This window comes from Sturnira hondurensis, unplaced genomic scaffold, assembly GCF_014824575.4.
Source record: "Sturnira hondurensis isolate 20B ecotype Veracruz unplaced genomic scaffold, ASM1482457v3 Scaffold0022908, whole genome shotgun sequence".
NCBI classification, from domain to species: Eukaryota; Metazoa; Chordata; class Mammalia; order Chiroptera; family Phyllostomidae; genus Sturnira; species Sturnira hondurensis.
The window spans coordinates 5,823,896-5,840,431 of record NW_028095539.1 but is presented as its reverse complement, the minus strand read 5'-3'; the positions used below and the strand labels follow the sequence as shown (position 1 = coordinate 5,840,431).

The following is a 16,536-nucleotide window of genomic DNA, read 5'->3' as shown; positions in this document are numbered from 1 at the left end:
TTTAAAGGCCATGAGCTTTCTGCTCAGCTGTCTCAGACGCCCCCACCCCCTGCCCGACATCTGTGTGAAGACCCTCCTGGGACCCCTGAGGCTGGCACCCCAGTTCCAGTGACAGCCTTGCTGAGCCCCAGAGCACCTTCCTGCCTCGTTTCTGACCCGGTCGCCCTCCATGAGGTGGGCCTGTCCTTCCTCATCCCGAGCGCTCAGGACACTCCCAGAAGGACCACTCAGTACCGGTAGGCGCCCTGCTGCAGGCGGAAGTCCAGCTTCTGTCCGTCCTTCCACCAGGCCACGAGGGGTTTGGGCGAGCCACTGGCCTCGCAGGGCAGCGAGGCAGGGGTGTAGGCCATCAGGGTTAGGTCGGAGGGACTGGGGGCGATGGCTGGAGGCGCTGGGGAGAGAGCAGTGGTCAGGAGGCAGCTGCTCACCACACACTCAGGATGGGGGCGGCCAGGGCTATTCCCCCCTTCAAGCCCCCCAAAGAAGCAGGGTAGAGGAGACAGGAGAAACTCCCCTTGGGGACCTCGAGATGGGCTCTTGAAGTTCAGATGGGGGGCCTCTGCTCACATTGGAGGCTGGCGCCCCTCTTACTACCTCTCTGAAAGGAGGCCCCGGGGGCTGTGCGGCTCCCACCAGCCCGCTGAAGCCAGGGCCCAGCAGCTCGGCCTCCCCCAAGGGGAGGGGATGGAGTGGGAAAGCCCACCAGAGCGTCTGGCTCACTGGTTCTGAACCCCATCCTTTCAAATGGGTTACATCTTTCCCGTGTTTTATCTCTCACTCAATATAGCAGCATAGTAGTGAATGCATGCAATACATATGCATAAAAACAAATGTGCATCTTTTGAGTGTGATGCTAAAGAGTTTTTATTAATGGGCGTTGTTGTCATAAACATTTGGAGACCATTGCTGTTGGCACCTGACAGCTGGAATGAGCCAGAAACTAAGCAGAGTGTGGCCCAGACCGGGGCAGGTGCTGAAGGCAAGAACACACCTTTCCCCAACCACCTACCAAAGACCTGGAGGTCACGGCCTTGCCGGTCGGAGCCCGCAGCGTTGGATGCCAGGCAGAGGTAGTGACCGGCATCCTGGGCAAGGACTGGCTGGATCCTCAGGGAGCCCTCAGGCAGAACCTGCAACCTGGAACTAAAGGAGGGGTTGCCGTGGAAACCAGCACACCAGCGAGACCCTCCCCTGTGCGTGATTTTCCCCGGCAAGAGTGTGCTAACTCAGGAGCCCTGCACCTGTGAGGTTGAGGTTGGCCGGGCCACAGCCAGGGGCCCCAACATGGCATCAGAAAGGGCAAGAGAGGCTGCTTCAGGGCTCCTGTGTCCCCACCTGGGCCCAGCTTCTCCCCAAGAGTTGACAGAGAGAGGCACTCCCACCTTTCTGAGAATGGACCTCAGATCTGAGAACAGTCCCTTCCCAAGAGCCATGTCTGTTCTGTGTAACCCCGCCCCTAGCCAGAGCTGATTGGACTGAGGAGGAACATGTCACTCAAGCTGGGCCAATGGAATTCCCTGCCCTGGGAATTTGGAACAGGGGTTCTTGGAGAGCTCTCTAGGCTCTACAGGTTGTGTGAGCTGAGGATTCTGACTTTGGGGCCACGGGGAGTTGCCTCTGCCATCCTGGCAGAGAAAGAAGGTATAGACAATTGGTTTGAGAGAGGCATGAAGCGCCCCGCTCCCCAGAGAAACAGAGTAGCAGCCGAGAGTCAAACCAGACAGACAGACAGCCACCGGGGATTCTCAACGCTCTGAACAAAGACACATGCCTATGGCTGGATTCTGAGGAGACCCGTGTCCTGAGTCATGGTTACCTTCTACTCCAACTCTGTGCCCACGTGGGTTTCAGTGGATAATCTTCAAAGAGACCCCCCCTTTCAGCTCTCACCTGGGGCTCCCGGGATCCAGGGGGACCCCGTCCTTCCGCCAGCTCATGAGGGGTTGGGGAGCCCCAACCGCCTGGCAGGGCAGCAGGGCCGTCTGGTTCACGGAGGCGTTCACTGCTGGGGGTCCGGGCTGGATGGTGGGCACCACTGCAGGAGGGGTGCAGAGGGGGCAGGTTCTGGGAGCCTGTGGCTCTGAGCGGGGTGAGCAGAGGGGGAGGGGTGGGTCCACTCACTGTGGATCTCCACTTGGAACGCCACACTGGTGCTGCCCGCGGCGTTGCGGGCGGTGCAGCTGTAGTCCCCGCTGTCGGCCGTGCTCAGAGCCTGCAGCTGCAGGAACCTGCCCTGCTCTCGGAACTGTGTGTGGGCATCTGCCTGCAGAGCCCCCCAGGGTGGAGAGACCCTCATCAGTGCTGGGCTGGGCACCAGCCAAGGATGGCCCAGGAACCCACGGGGCCCGACGGTAGCCCCTGCCCCATTGCAGGCCAGCCTGTATCCCCGACTCGACGCCCAGCTGAGGACCCTCCTGGGAAACTGGGTCCTGTGGGAGGAAGGGGGCCCTTTGCCCCTGGAGCTCCTGCCACCAGGTTCACAGCAGCAAACACCCCCTTTCAGGGGTGAGCACAGAGAACCTCAGAAACTGGCCCCGAGTCATGTAGACAAAGTGTAGCTCAGGTCACAACGGGAAGAGCACAGGCACACATCCGCAGCCCCGCGTGCGAATCTGAGCCTTGCCGTGGTGCCCCCATCCAGGACAGGGGGTGATAGTAACAACGGGGCGGAGAACACCAGGAGCGCAGGCACGCACAGTACTGGCACCGAGTGGGCCCTCAGCCCCTGGACCCAGTCCGCTCACGGTCTGGGGCCTGAGGGGCACAGAAGGAGGTGTCTCTGGGTCCCCAGCCTGCACCCACCTGCAGCAGGACACCATCTCGGTGCCACTCAATCTCAGGGGCTGGATCAGCCTCCACAGAACATTCCAGAACCAGCTGCCCGGGGGCCAGGCCAACCACAGAGCGGGGACCTCGGGGTCCAATGACATTTGGAGGGGCTGGGGGCACAGGGAAGAGATGAGTGAAGGACCCGCCGCTGCAGGTCCCATCCTTCCTCCCTCTCCTGCCCACCCCCTGACACCCTTACCTTGAACCCTGACCCAGAAGCTCTTCTCAACTTCACCGGCCGGGCTTTGGGCCAGGCAAGTGTACAGCCCACCGTCGCCCACCTGGGGATGGAGCAAGGTGAGCAGCTGCCTCTGGCCCCAGCCCGCCCACCTCCCGACCTGGTTTCCTTCCTTCACAACGAAGGACCCCGCTGAGTCTGCCTTTCTGCCTACCTGCCTTTCCGCCTACCTGCCTTTCCATGCAAAACATTCCCTGATCTGGGATATTTCTCCTCTATCTCCATCTCACTGTTGTTAGGGCAAAGCCTGCCTCCTCCAGGAAGCTCTCCCTGACTGCACCAGCCCTCCTCTGGTTATGCTGTGTTTGCATCAGCCTTGGCTGTGACCTAGCTGGGAGTCCCTGAGGGGATGGCCCAGGTGGGTCAGTTCTACATCCTTACCCAGCCCAAAGCAGGAGCTCGGCCGGACCCTGCCAGGCGCCACTGGGCTCCTCCCCGTCCCACCCCGTCCCACCCCGCACCAGACTCACGCCACAGACAACAAAGCAGAAGCACCTGCACAGCCTCCACCCGGAGCAGCTGCCCAGGCCCTTTGCTGTCCTCCCGGCTGCTCAGGGCCTGTCCGTTCTTGTGCCAGGTGACGTTGGGCGAGGGGGTGCCCCGGGCATCGCAGCGGAGCTCCAAGGAGGCGCCAAGGGGGACCGACAGCTCTGCAGGCTGGCCTGTGTCCTCGATGCGGGGGGGCTCTGCAGAGCATTGCACCGTGGGTGGGGGCTCAGAGCTGTGGGAGCTGGGGTGCACCCCTCCCCCACATCCAGACGCCAGCCGCAGCCGGCCACAGACAGCCACAAACAGGCAGATGGGGTTGTGTGGGAGGGTCCTCAAAACCAGAGAACCCGAGGCCCACCTGCCTGGAACAAGGACACAGTGTGGAGAAGGCACAGTGGCACACATTTCTCTGATGTAAAAGAAACAGTGACGGAAAAATCTCGTGCTGGACACTTGGGACTCAGGCTCTGACCAGATTTCAGCAGCTCCTGTCCCTGCTCTACGTGGTTTGGGGGACAGGACTGAGGAGCCCAGCCCAGGGGAGTGACACATCCCGGCTATTTGGTTCCCGCTCCAGGCCTCCCTCACCTCTTTCTCCATCCCCCCCCCAGAGGCCCACCCCCCTGGCCCTGGGAAGCTCACTCAGGGGGCCGGTGACCCACCCATCACTGTCAGCTGGAAATGCCTCCTCACTTCCCCTGCCTCGCTCACGGCCACGCAGGAGTAGGTCCCCGAGTCCTCAGCTCCTGCTCGCTCCAGCTGAAGGCCGCGCCCCTGTTCCAGGCTCTGGGGCAGCAAGGGCTTCCCATCCTTCATCCACGATACCAGGGGCCGGGGGTGGCCTTGGGCTTCACAGGGGAGGACCACTGGGGAGCCACGGACCACCGCCACATCACTCTGGAACTCTGTCGGCTCCAGGACTGGGGGCACTGTGCAGGGCGAAGAGTGAGCACGGGTCATTTCATTCCATGCCGGGTGGCCCTCAGCCCTGGATCTTCGTTCCTGGACAATGCCTTCTCATCTCCAATCCTCAATGTAGACCTCACCTCCTTCAGGAAGCCTGCCCTGATCCCCCCAAGGCCAGGTGAAGTACCCGCCCTGTGCTCACACAGCATCCTGTCCTTCCCCAGGTAGCACCAATCACTTGAACTTATGATTCTCTCCTTGCAGGCTGTGTCCTGCACTGACCTCCTGGTGGCAGGGGCCACCCCTGCTCACTGCTGTACCCCAGTGCCTGCCAAGGCCCTGGAGCACCACAGTGTCCAACGCCTACTTGTGAGATGAGCAAATCAGACTGGGTCACCGGGTCGGGCCTTCATTCTTACACCCTAAGGCCAAAGGTCAGGCTGATTCCACACCCCTGCTCCGTACCGTGCACCTGCAAGGTGAAGTTTCTGTCGGCCACGCCAGCCGGGCTTGCGGCCACACAGGTGAAGATGCCAGAATCTGCCAACTGCACCTGGGAAATCCTGAACCCCTCAAGAAAAGGGACAGAGAGACAGGACAGAGGCAGGGAAGGGCTCGGTGGGAAAGGTCCCGCCCCTACTCATCTGTCTCCCTGGCTTGTCAGCCCAAGGGCAGCTCCGAAACGCGAACTTGAGCAAGTCCAGCCTCTGCTTAAGCCCCTTTTCTGTGCCCCCTGGCGTCCTCAGAACAGAGCCCCAGCCTCCCCACCCCCACCCTGCTGCGTCCTTCCCTGACCCACCTCACTGGGCTGCCAGGCTTCCTGCTTCCCGTCCGTCTGGAATCTCCCCAGTCCCAGCCAAGAACAGCCCCCACCCCCACCCCGTCTTCTAGACAATTCCTCCTCATCTTCAGGACTTACCAGAGTTGTGTCCACTGTCTGTCCCCCCACTTTCTCTCAAGCCCCCTTTCACCTCAGCCACCCCATCCTGAGCTGCTCCCGTCAACATCCCCAGTGACCTTGCCAGGGCCCTAACGCTAGTGGCAGGGCTGCAGTCTGCACCGCTCCTCGGGGGAAACACCCATAAGTGTCGCTGAATGCATGAAGGCTTTGCTTGTGCACCTTCTTCCAGGAAGCCTCCCCTGATTTCCTCCACCGCAGGCCAGGCTGAGTCAGGTACAACCAGATGCCATCCCCTGGATCTGTGCCTCCCCCATTCATCTCTGGAGTTCCATTTGGGGGTGGGGTCCTCTCACTTTCCCGATCATAAAACTGTGTGTTTATATTACTTTTATTCTGAAAAGCACTCAGATGTGTCTTTGAGCCTGGAGCCACCTGAAAGCAGCCGGAGCTGCCACGCCAGGGAACTGCCTCGCATGTCCTTAGTCTCAAATCTCCCGGATGTTAAAACAGGGCAAGACAACCTCTGGAGTGGGCCTAGGGCGACGCGTATCCCAAAGAGTTGGCATGGAGAGCAAGAAAGCAGTGGTCACGACCGCTGGGCCAGAACGTGAAAGCGCGGGTTAGAACCAAGGCTGCGTGTTCCGGTTTCCCGCACCGACAGCAGCACCTCCCTCCTGCGCGGGTGCCCGCCCCCTCCCCTCTCACAGATGCCCCTCGCCTTTGTCTCCTACTCCCGACAATGCTGGGGCTCCCGCCTGAATCAGCGGGTCCTGAGTGGCTGTTCTCACTGATCTCAACATGCCTGTTGCCGCTTACACTGAAAGCCTTTCATTTTCACGTTCACAAGCCCCGGCTGCTGGAAGGTGTGCCTGCGGCCTGCCACACACTGGCCAGTGGGCCAGCAGCTGCTCCCTCACCTGAGGACGCGGCCGGAGCCATGGAGCTGGGTGCGCTGGGAGAGCGGGAGGGGCAGGCCGTCCTTGAGCCAGCTCACGTGGATGGGTGGGGAGCCCCGGACAGGGCACGCCAGAGTCACCATGTCCCCGGTCCTGCGCACCAGGGGCCCTGCGCCCTCTGTCCCTTGCTCAATGGTGGGAGGCACTGGGGGCGGGAAGAGAGGAAACAACGGGCAGTGAGGGGGTCCTGGGAGAGGAGGGGTCATCTGCTAAGGAGGTTCTGGGAGGTAGCCCCAGTGCTCAGACTTTTGCCACATTCCCCTGGGAAGGAGTGAAGGCCGCATCTCCGCCCCCGCCCTGCAGCTCCCGTCCTGTCAGATGTCCTGTCTTCCTAGTGCCCCCGCTGCACCCCTGGGCTGGGGTGCTGGGCCTCTAGTCAGGGACCAGGCGGAGGCGCAGTGGGGTTGCAGGTGGCCTGGCTCACAGTGCGGGCAAGCCTGAAGCCTGAACCGGGTCTCCCCAATCATGCCCTCCAGATGCCCAGGGTGGGCCCCGTTACCGCCAGGTCACTGCAGTCCCCAGACGGGGGGCCACCTGCCTCTCCAAGCCCCCTGCTGCTCACCCAGCACATTCACGGCATGCAGCCTGGCATCCTCCCCGGCCGTGTTGTGGGCCATGCAGGTGTAGGCGCCCGAGTCCGAGGCCTTCAGGCCCTTCAGCACCAGGGAGCTGCCGTCCTGGTAGAACCTGGCGCGGGGAGGGAGAACCGAGAGCAGGTGCATGAGGGTCAGAAGGCGCTGCTGCCTGGGGCGGGGGTGGGGACAGGGCACAGGGCATAGGCCAGGCCTTACCGGAGGTGGGGGCCCACACCGTGGCCCAGCGGGCCACCATCCTTCAGCCAGGTCACCTCCGGTGGTGGCTGTCCATCGGCCTCGCAGTCCAGCCGCACCTCCTGCCCCTCCAGGATGCTGTGCTCCTGTGTGGCACCTGAGCTCCGGATCCGGGGGGCCACTGTGCAAGGGGCTTCAGTGAGGCCCAGGGCGATGGCAGGGGCTGGCATGGGGGTGGGACACCGGCAAGGTGTGGGGCCAACACGTACCCAGCACAGCCACTATGAAGTCCTTGCGGGCCGTGGCCTGGGCGTTCTCAGCCACGCAGGTGTAGGTGCCAGCCTGGGCCAGCTGCAGGCGACTCATCTGGAGGCGGCCCCCACGGGAGACCACGCCATGCACCACGCTGCTTTCTGTGGGACAGAGGGGCAGGCCAGCCTGTCACCTGCAGCCCCACCACCCTAGGTGCTGCATCTGGGCCAGACACAAAAGTCACGTGACTCCCCAAGAAGGTGTCCAGCACCCATACTCACAGGGCTGGAAAGACCCCTGAAAGCCTTAAATCACTCACCCTCTTCCTGGATCCACAGGGAAACTGAGGCCCAGACAGAGAGGTAGGGCCTCCTCCCATCCGCACCATGACCTTCCCCAGCCTGGTCTTTATCCTCATGGCCCTTCCCTATTTCCTTCCTTCCTTTGCTTTCCTTCCATTGGGACGTTTCTTCCCAAGGGACCCCACTCCCTTTAGCGCCTGGGACTTGGTCCTCTCTCTGTCCCCCTCTCAGGCCCACTCCACCTCCCACCTTCCCTCCGGCTGCACCCCACCCCCTCCCACGGATCCAGCCTTCTGATCAAGGTGAAGCAGCTGCTCACTGACCCTGACGCAGGCCAGCTCGGGGCTCCCCCTGGGGCTCAGCTCAGGCTGCATGCCCATCCCCAGCCTCTAATGCCTGCCCTTCCCTCTCTCCAGCTGCGCCTCGGCCCCGAAACCTTCTCTAACTGCGCCAGCCCAGGCTGATCCACGCTCGCCCGCGTCCTCTGTCCAGCCAGCCCTTCAACACCACCCTGATCAACTGCTACATGTCCAACTGTGAGCTTGGGAATCGAAGGTGAATAAGACAGTCCCTGTCCTCAAGGAGCTCCCAGTGCACCCAAGGCTCTGCACCAGGTGCAAGACTGTGTGGCCGCCCCGGGGAAGCCCCTGACGGAGCCCGGAGCCAGCCCACAGCGCTTTGGAGGACTCGGCTGAGACTCGAGGGTGGGTGTGGACCGGCCAGGTGGAAGTGGAGGCAGGCAGGGGCGGCAGGGTGGGCGTTTCAGGGAGGGAGCAGCGGCACCAAGGGCTGGAGGCATGAGAGGCCAGGGCCCGGTGCAATCCCTCACCCAGGTATAGACCCGGGGAAGGAAAGCACATGCGGCCTAAACACATGTACACAAATGTTCACCGCACACGGGTCATCACAGCTGACGGTGGGAACCACCCAGGTGTCCACCAATCAGCACATGGACAAAGGGGATATAGCCACAAAATGGGATATTCAGCCATAAAAAAGAATGGAAAAAGAATTTAATTTTAACTTTAAAAATGAATGAAGAACTGACATGCTACAACATGAATGAAGCTGGAAGCAGGATGCCGAGTGGAGGAAGCCAGTCACGCTGCGCGAGCCCATTTACACGGGCTGTGCAGGAGCGGCGAATGTGTAGAGACGCCCACTAGGCCCGGTGGGGGGAGTGTGGGGAATGCGTGCGGAGTGAAGGGTAATGGGTATGGGGTTTCACTTGGGGGGACAAAAATGTCCTAAAATTAATTGTGGGAATGGTCTGTGAATATCCTAAAAATTAATGAGTTACACACCTTAAATGGGTAACCTGTATAGTATGCAAATTATATCTCAATAAGGCTGTTAGCGGGGCATAAGAATGTGTGTGAAGAGCCAGGATCGGCTAGGACTGTCTGGAGTGGGCAGCGGGCAGTGTGAGGTGGGCTGGCCTCCCGCCCTGCAGGCTGTGGTGCTGAGGACCACGGCCGCGAAAGGACTTTGACAAACGACCCACACAGACCTGCACTTTGAGATCTCGTCTGCCCTGTGTGGAGCCTACATTGGAGGCATGGGGTGGGCCCTGGAGACCTGGGTGGGGCAGCTGCCAGGGCCCTGAAGGGACGGTGGTGGCTGGAACCGGGAAGAGTGGGGATGGAGAGCAGTGGTTGGCCCCAGGGGTGTCTACTCGCCCACAGGAGCAGGGGGCTGCTGGCTGACTGTCAGGTGGGCAGAGAGAGGAAGAGAGAAGGTTAAGACCAAGGCCTGGATGGGGGTGACCAACAGCCGGGCCAGGACACAGCGGAGTTACTGGGAAAGGAGTGGGGAGGGGCCAACACCAGGCCCAGGGCTGGGCCAGCTGGGTGCTCAGCACCTCCCCTGCGTTTCCATCTTAGGAGCTGACTGTGGGCACCTCAGGGCCCCCACCAGACCAGTTTCCGATGTTGGGATTCTCAGGCCAGCAACTCCCTTCAGCTTCCTGTCACTTCGTGAAAGAAAGGAATATCTAGCACTGAAAAGGTAGGAAGGACCCAATGCACTCACCAACGGGCATTCTGTCCTTCAGCCAAGTGACGGTGGGGGCAGGGATGCCAGTCACATCACAGGTCAGGACCAGGGGGCTCCCAGCCACCTGGCTCACTGTCTCCGTCTTGGGGTTCTCAAACGCGGGAGGCACTGCCAGAGAAAAGCCAGATCCTTGGAATCTTAAGACTCTGCCCTCCCTTCCTCCCTCTCAGGAAGATCCGGGATGCTAGAGGAAGCCCTTCTCTGTGGCCAGGAGTTGGCAGTTTATGATTTGCCATTGATGGAGATGGGCACTGCTTTATTCACAAATAGAACTAGCAGCTGGCTGTTTCAAAACATCTACAAAGCAGCATCCAGGAGGGGTCCACTTGGGCCAAGGATGGTAAATGGGTGGCTCATGCACCACGAGTTCTTAGCCTGTGCCAGGACAGACATCACTAATCTATCCCAGCACTCTCAGACTCAGCCAGGAGGAAGTCATGCAGCCACCACCAGTGGAACAGAGATGGCTGTGCTGAGGATGAAATGTCTTTGCCCTTGGGGGCCAGACATTCCCTCGTGCCCACCGTTCATCAAGGCAGCCATCAGGAGAAGGGGCTGTGAGCTTTGATCAAGCACGGTATCGATCATTTTTAACAATGACATTCAGTGTGGCTCAGAGTGTGATCCTTCCACTGCTGGCCTGGTGGGGAGGCTACTGCTTTGCCATTTGTGGCCAACAGCTGGTGTCCTCCCAACCTGTCCTCTCCATCTTGCACACAGTCGCTTCAGGAGAAACTACATTTCCCAGCCCCCCCTGCAGCTTGGCGTGGCCAGCTGCCTAAGTCCTCAACAAATGGGATACAAGCAGAGGGAAGAATCCTACTGCTCTTTCCTGCTTACTCGGGACAGGGACAGGATGCAGTGTGTCCCAAATCCAACTGCATAAACAGGGACAACACCCTAGGGGATAGGAGAGGAGCAAGATGGAACGACCCGAGTCCCTCAATTTTCACATGGAGCCCTCACCTCTGGGTTTATGGGTGAGAGAGATGAGTTTCCCTCTCATTTAATCTACTGTAATTGGGGGTCTTTCTGTTACACAGCTAAGTGTATACCCTAACTGACATGACATCTGACACCGAGAAAATGTGGCCAAGGCTCCACCCCTTGCTTCCCTAGCCAGCTCCTACAAGCTCCCCTCACTCCCAGCTGGAGCCACCATCAAATGCCATCTATGTTCCACCCTTGGGCTGATGGGACAGGCCTCTCAGGGCTCAAGGTAGAGGTGACGTGGCTCTAGGCCGCCCGTGTCTAATCTCTGAGAGCTCCCATCACAGTGCTCACATGCCAGGCGTGCCCAGCACCTATGGACACAGGTCCCGGGTGCCTGGCGGGGCAGGTGTGGCATGGAGCTTCTTTTATGGAAGATACACCTGTGGCTCAGAGGGACGGTCATTCCACTGAGCCCCCCACAGCAAGTCCTGCTCCGATCTCGCTCCTTTCAATTCCGGATCTGTCCCCTCCACACTCGGCACCCTGCACCTCTGTCCAACCACTGCCCTTCCCATCTCAAGGCCACGCTCGCAGGCCGGTCCCCAGCTTACCCTGGACAGTGAGGACGAACATCCGCATGGCCTCTCCAGCCACGTTGTTGACTTTACAGCCGTACAGACCTTTATCTGACACCTGAGACAGATACAGCCGGTGGTGATCTTGTGCCCGGGGCTGGGCTCACCCAGGTCCCAGCACCCTCCAGAGCAGGGAGGCTCCCTAAGTGCCAGTCCTACTTGGGAAGCCAAGGGCAAGCCTCTGGTCTTCCCTGAGCTTCAAGAGGCAGGAGGGACCACAGCAGGCAAGTGCACAGGTGCCGGACCCCAAACCCCACTCTCTCCAAGCCTGGAAGAAACGGCCCCTCACTGTGGGGATGGGGCCGAGCCAGGCGGAGGAGCCTAGGATGCATCTTAGAAGGAGCAGCAAATACCCCAAACACTGTGAGAGTCTAATCCACATGGGGGTAGGGAGGGAGCAGAACTCACTCTCAGGGAGTCAGAACCAGAGGGCCTGGGAAACCTTCTAGGTCCCGGGAAACTGAGGCAGGTGCGGGGGACGGGACCCACCCAAGGGCGTTCTGTGGGTCAGTGCAGAGCCCTGTGCCCTTCCCACTCTCTAGCCCCTGAGACTGCCATTCACCTCCTTGGTTTGGGGTCTTGCAGGCCGAGGGGGCTCCCACTCCCTGCCCACCAGGACCGGGTGACACTGCATGGCTGCCCATGGCTGCCCACACCACTGGGTCACTCACCTGGGTGTCCAGGATCTCCAGCCTCTGTCCACCCTGCAGAGCCCGGGTCCGTTGTGCCGGGACCAGGGGCCGTCCGTCCTTGTACCAGATCACATCTGGCTCAGGGAGTGAGTCCGTCTCGCAGCTCAGAACAGCCTTGTCCCCTGCCTTCACCAGGAGCTTATCCTGGGGGCCTCTGGGAGCCTGCCTGAAGGTGGGGGGGACTGGGGGAGGGGATAAGCAGAGTAAGGGGCTGCGGCCCTCCCTGTGTCCTCCCAGCCCAGGCCACAGGGTAGCGGCCTATGGGCCCAAGAGGGTTATATGGTAGACCCTACCCCAGGGGACGGCATAGACCAGGGAGTCAGAGGAATGGACCTGCGTGGTGACCTGGGAAAAGCCCCCTGTCCCCTCTGGGCCTCAGCCTCCTGGACGGGGCAGTGCTCCGGCCCTCCAGGGCTGTTTCCTACACAGGGCAGGACCCTGTTGTGTTAGAACCCCCTCTGGGGGTCCCCACAGCAAGCCAATGCTGAAGCCCCGCCCCCAGCTGTGAGCCCACAGGACCCTGTTCATTGCATGGTAGGTAAACACACAAATGAATGAACCAGCCCCGGACTAGAGAACCCTCCCCTGCATGCTGGCTCAGGACATCTTGGAGCCCAGAAACAGGCTCCATGGCGAGAGCCTCTCAATCAATCAGGCTGAGGAAGGGCCCTTGCCAGGGCACACTGGGCACCAGGCATGGGGCTAAGCACTCAGGTACCACCATTTAGTCCTTATACCAACTGCCACCTTCAGATGCCAGACCTGAGGCTCAGAGAGGGGGCACAGAGCAAGTAAGCAAACCCAAGTGCGTCCAACTCTATAGATCCCACCCTCCACCACCATGCTGCCTGAGGGGTGTGGGGCTGAGGGCTGACTGTGCAGAGGGGTACGGGGGGACAGACAGGACGCACCTAGCACGTGGAGCTGCACCAGCTTCTGGTCTCGGCCGGCGGCATTGAGGGCCTCACATGTGTACATCCCGGAGTCTGACGGCTGTGCCCGGGCCAGCTGCAGCGTGTGGGAGCCTGCCATCGGGGTGGGGGGAAGTCGGCCCCTCGCACCTGCAAATGCACTGGTCCCCAGGCCCACACCCCCAATCCTAACTCCCTCCCAGACTCCCAGTGCCCCTCATCAGAGCTGGACCCCAAGCTTCAGTTTACCCACCAGGCAGTAGGAAGACATCTTCTCCCAGGGAGAGGGCCCGGCTGTCCTTGTACCAAGTGACCTCAGGGCTCGGGTGAGCGTGCACATCGCAGGGGAGGGAGACGCTGCTATTGAGGATGGCTGTGACCTGCTCTGAGCTCTGGCCTGCGATTCGTGGTGGGACTGTCCCCGTGGCCACCAGGGGAAAGAAAGACACTTGAGAAGGCACCTCAAGGGAGCAGCGAGCTGTCAAGGGAGATCCGGGGCCTGCACGGCTCCTGGCGCTTCGCCGGGGCATCCTCCGAGCAGCCCCCACCTGCCCTCGGCCTTGCAGACCAGCCAGGGAGAGGCGCCTTTCCGAGGCCACTCAGCCAGCTCGCCAGTGGCCTGGCCGAAGTGCCAGTTCAGGCCAGAGTCCTAGGCCTTTGGTGCTCAGTGCTGGCACCCCTCGGCTCCTGAGGCCACAGCTGCCCCAATCCTGGGGGCAGCATCCAGGGGACGCGTTCTCTGAGCGTCCCCATAGCTGTGAGATCGGGCTAACCTCCCAGCTCCTCCGCAAGGGGTCAGCCCCATGCCAGGTACACAGTAAGGGCTTAATAATGGTGCTGTAAGGCCTCAGAAGGGCCGTTCCCTGACCATCTCCAAAGTTGCTTAGAATCCTCAGGGGCTGGCCCTCAGTGCCTAGGCTCCCCAGTGTTCTCTGTACTGGGTGTGGGTGGTGCCAGGCCCAGATCCCTAATCTCTGGGTGCAGCCCCAGGGCCTAGGACCCAGGAAGCACCGAGGTGGGGACCCTTGGGGAGGGATGAGATGCTGTGTCTGCCTGCACGTTATAAGTCACAGAGCAAGGTTGGGGGTGGGGGTGGCAGGTGGGTTCAGAGCCCCAGCCCCTCCTCGGCTGGGGAAGGACAGGATGCCACTGGCTCAGCCCAGCTCACCTTGCACCCTGAGCGTGAAGAGCTTCTCCACAGAGCCCGCCGGGTTCTCGGCCACACACATGTAGCTGGCAGCATCGGCCGCCTCTGCCGTGGAAACCTGTGGACACAGGGACATGGTGCCAGACGATGCCATGGGCCTGACAGCTCTGATCCGCCCCCCAAATGAAGGACCAATGGGAGGAACACTTCCCACCATGCCAGGCATGGCGGCCACCCAGAAGAGCCCCTCAGAAGGCCACCTTTGTCTACACGGGGTGCCACTGATGGGCACGCACACCCCATGTCCAGCTAGAGCTTTCTGAGACACTCAGGAGGGGAGTGTGAGGCTGGGGTTGGTGATTCCCTACAGCAAATGACATGTGACAACAGTCTGCCCCAGCCCCGAGGAGGGCTGCTCTACGCTGTGTTGGGGTCCAGGGGTCCTGCACAGCAGTGTCTGGCTACTGGGTGGCCCAGGCTGCTGCCCAAGGTCCCAGGTGCTGGGTGTGGCTCTGTGTCAGGCGGTATTCCCCAGAAGGCGGCCCTGTGCCGCACCGAGCCCTAGGGGTAGCATTCGTGCATGCTCTTCTCAGACATCACCAGAACTTCCACGTGCCACGTGTGGCCCTGGGCCTGCCAGCGAGCCTCATCGTGGTGGCTGAATTCCATAATTTGGCAGGTAGAACGAGATCCCCAGTGCCCTGCATGCTCTCAGGCAAAGGGCACGAGAACGACAGCTCCTGGGCTCCCGAGCAAGCAGTGCTGAGTCACAGCAGCTGCTGCCTTTAGCCCGAGTCAGGGAACATGCTGACCTGCAAGATCTGCCCGTCGTCCAGGACCTGCCGCCGTGGGCTCGGCGAGAAAGGCAGCCCGTTCTGGAGCCACGAGATGGTGGGTGTGGGATTGCCCAGGGCTGGGCACTGTAGGCTGACAGTGCTGCTGGCATTGACAGTCACGTCCTCCACCAGCTCCTCTGTGTCACCCAGGATCACAGGTGGGGCTGGGGTGGGGGAGAGGAGGGTGAGGAGCAGGCAGCCCCAGGGACAGGTCCCGGGGGGTGAGGGGAAGGCGAGGAGGTGAGAGCAGCACTTGGTGCCAGGCGCTGGCTGGGGCTCCTTGTGCCCTGCTCAAGCCCTGATGCAGCTAAGGAATTCAGAGCACAGAGAGGGCTGTGAATTGCTCTGTTCACACAGCAAGGAAGCAGCTCACTCGGGGTTGGAACCCAGTTTGGTTTCAGAGTCCAAGCTTGTAAGTCCTACGGGTTAACCTCCAGATACTGCCAGACCGAACACACTCTCCACCATGACCCCCTTCAATGGGGGCCCGCATAGGGCCTGCAGACCTGAGACACCCCCACCCCCGACCCCAGGCTGGCCACTCACTCAGCACCGTCAGCTCGTAGTGCAGCCAATCCTCGCCCACCTCGTTGGAGGCCTTGCACGAGTACCTCCCAGCATCCTCTGCGCGTACCAGGGGGATCTGCAGGACCCGGCCGCCTGCAGGGACGGGGACAGGGGCTTGAGCAAATGTGAGGAAACCTGTTCTATCTTCTAGAAAGGACCTGGGACACATCACCAGCCCCCCTGCTGCCTTATCTATGAAGTGGAGAGAACCTGCCTGTCCTACCCAGCTCACGGGGCCTGGGGGTCAAATAAAGCCCAGGAAGGCTGCTGTGTGCCAGGCCCAGCTGAGCATTTTCCTGCTCTCAGACTCTGCGTCTGTACATACCCCCACCTTACAGATGGAAAAACTAAGGCTTCCCAAGGGTACCCAGCAGTGCGGCCTGAGCCCAGCTCCTTGCTGAGGACAGAGGGAAGGGCCAGTGAGCTGGGCAGAGGCCCTTAGGAGGCAAAGAGGCAGCAAGGTCTGTGCTGGTTGGGTGGGGGGTTGTCACCTGGGACCTCTGGGACCCGGAGCCAACTAGGACCAGCCAGACCCTGGCATTCCGGGGGCATGCAACTGGTCTCTGGCAGAGGCCAGGCTAGGGTCACTATATGCTCACATTCTGGCCCAGGCCGTGGGGGCCGGTGACCAGGATTGGAATCAGGGGCTCACGGTGTGCAGAGCCAGGGGACAGTGTCATAATTAGGGAGGCCGTGGCCACAGTCGGGGTCACTTCTGTGTTTAGGATTAGGAGTCAGCGGCCAGGGTCAGAGGTCAACGTTAGGGTTGGAGGTTTATAGCTAGGTCTGGGGGTCAGTGGCTGTGGCCGGATTTGGTTGGTGGCTGGAATTAATCTACAGTCAGAGTCGGAGCCAGGGACCATCATGGACTGAGCTCCTGTGTACCTAGGATTTGGGTCAGTGTCCAGGGCAGAGGGCAGGCTAAGGGTCAGTCCAGGGGTTTCTGACAGGAGCAGCTTTCGGTAACTGTTCTCTGCAGGATCTCCAAGAGGCCACCTTCCTTTGCAAAAGCCAAAGTACAAACTCCGGAACGACCCTGCCTGTCTGCCTGCCCCACTCACGTGGACCCACCTCATCTTTCCACCTCCCCACCCCCACCACGGGCTCAAGCCTGGCA

The 16,536-nt window shown here is 61.0% G+C and overlaps 1 protein-coding gene across 1 annotated transcript in view; it reads right to left on the bottom strand.

Annotated features, from left to right (window-relative positions):
• HMCN2 (hemicentin 2) overlaps positions 1-16,536 on the bottom strand; it is a 134,134-nt gene that overhangs the window by 26,864 nt on the left and 90,734 nt on the right. Inside the window, exons 55-75 of the mRNA XM_037036894.1 lie at positions 15,399-15,512; positions 14,829-15,016; positions 14,038-14,134; positions 13,123-13,284; positions 12,870-12,983; positions 11,938-12,140; positions 11,243-11,324; positions 9,675-9,806; positions 7,359-7,502; positions 7,111-7,270; positions 6,882-7,006; positions 6,281-6,464; positions 4,928-5,025; positions 4,219-4,485; positions 3,563-3,753; positions 3,029-3,110; positions 2,803-2,939; positions 2,122-2,263; positions 1,891-2,035; positions 1,010-1,137; positions 235-391 (exon numbers count right to left, since the gene is read on the bottom strand). Of these exons, the coding sequence (XP_036892789.1) occupies positions 235-391; positions 1,010-1,137; positions 1,891-2,035; positions 2,122-2,263; positions 2,803-2,939; positions 3,029-3,110; positions 3,563-3,753; positions 4,219-4,485; positions 4,928-5,025; positions 6,281-6,464; positions 6,882-7,006; positions 7,111-7,270; positions 7,359-7,502; positions 9,675-9,806; positions 11,243-11,324; positions 11,938-12,140; positions 12,870-12,983; positions 13,123-13,284; positions 14,038-14,134; positions 14,829-15,016; positions 15,399-15,512 (3,052 nt within the window). The remainder of the gene's footprint in view (positions 1-234; positions 392-1,009; positions 1,138-1,890; positions 2,036-2,121; positions 2,264-2,802; positions 2,940-3,028; positions 3,111-3,562; positions 3,754-4,218; positions 4,486-4,927; positions 5,026-6,280; positions 6,465-6,881; positions 7,007-7,110; positions 7,271-7,358; positions 7,503-9,674; positions 9,807-11,242; positions 11,325-11,937; positions 12,141-12,869; positions 12,984-13,122; positions 13,285-14,037; positions 14,135-14,828; positions 15,017-15,398; positions 15,513-16,536) is intronic.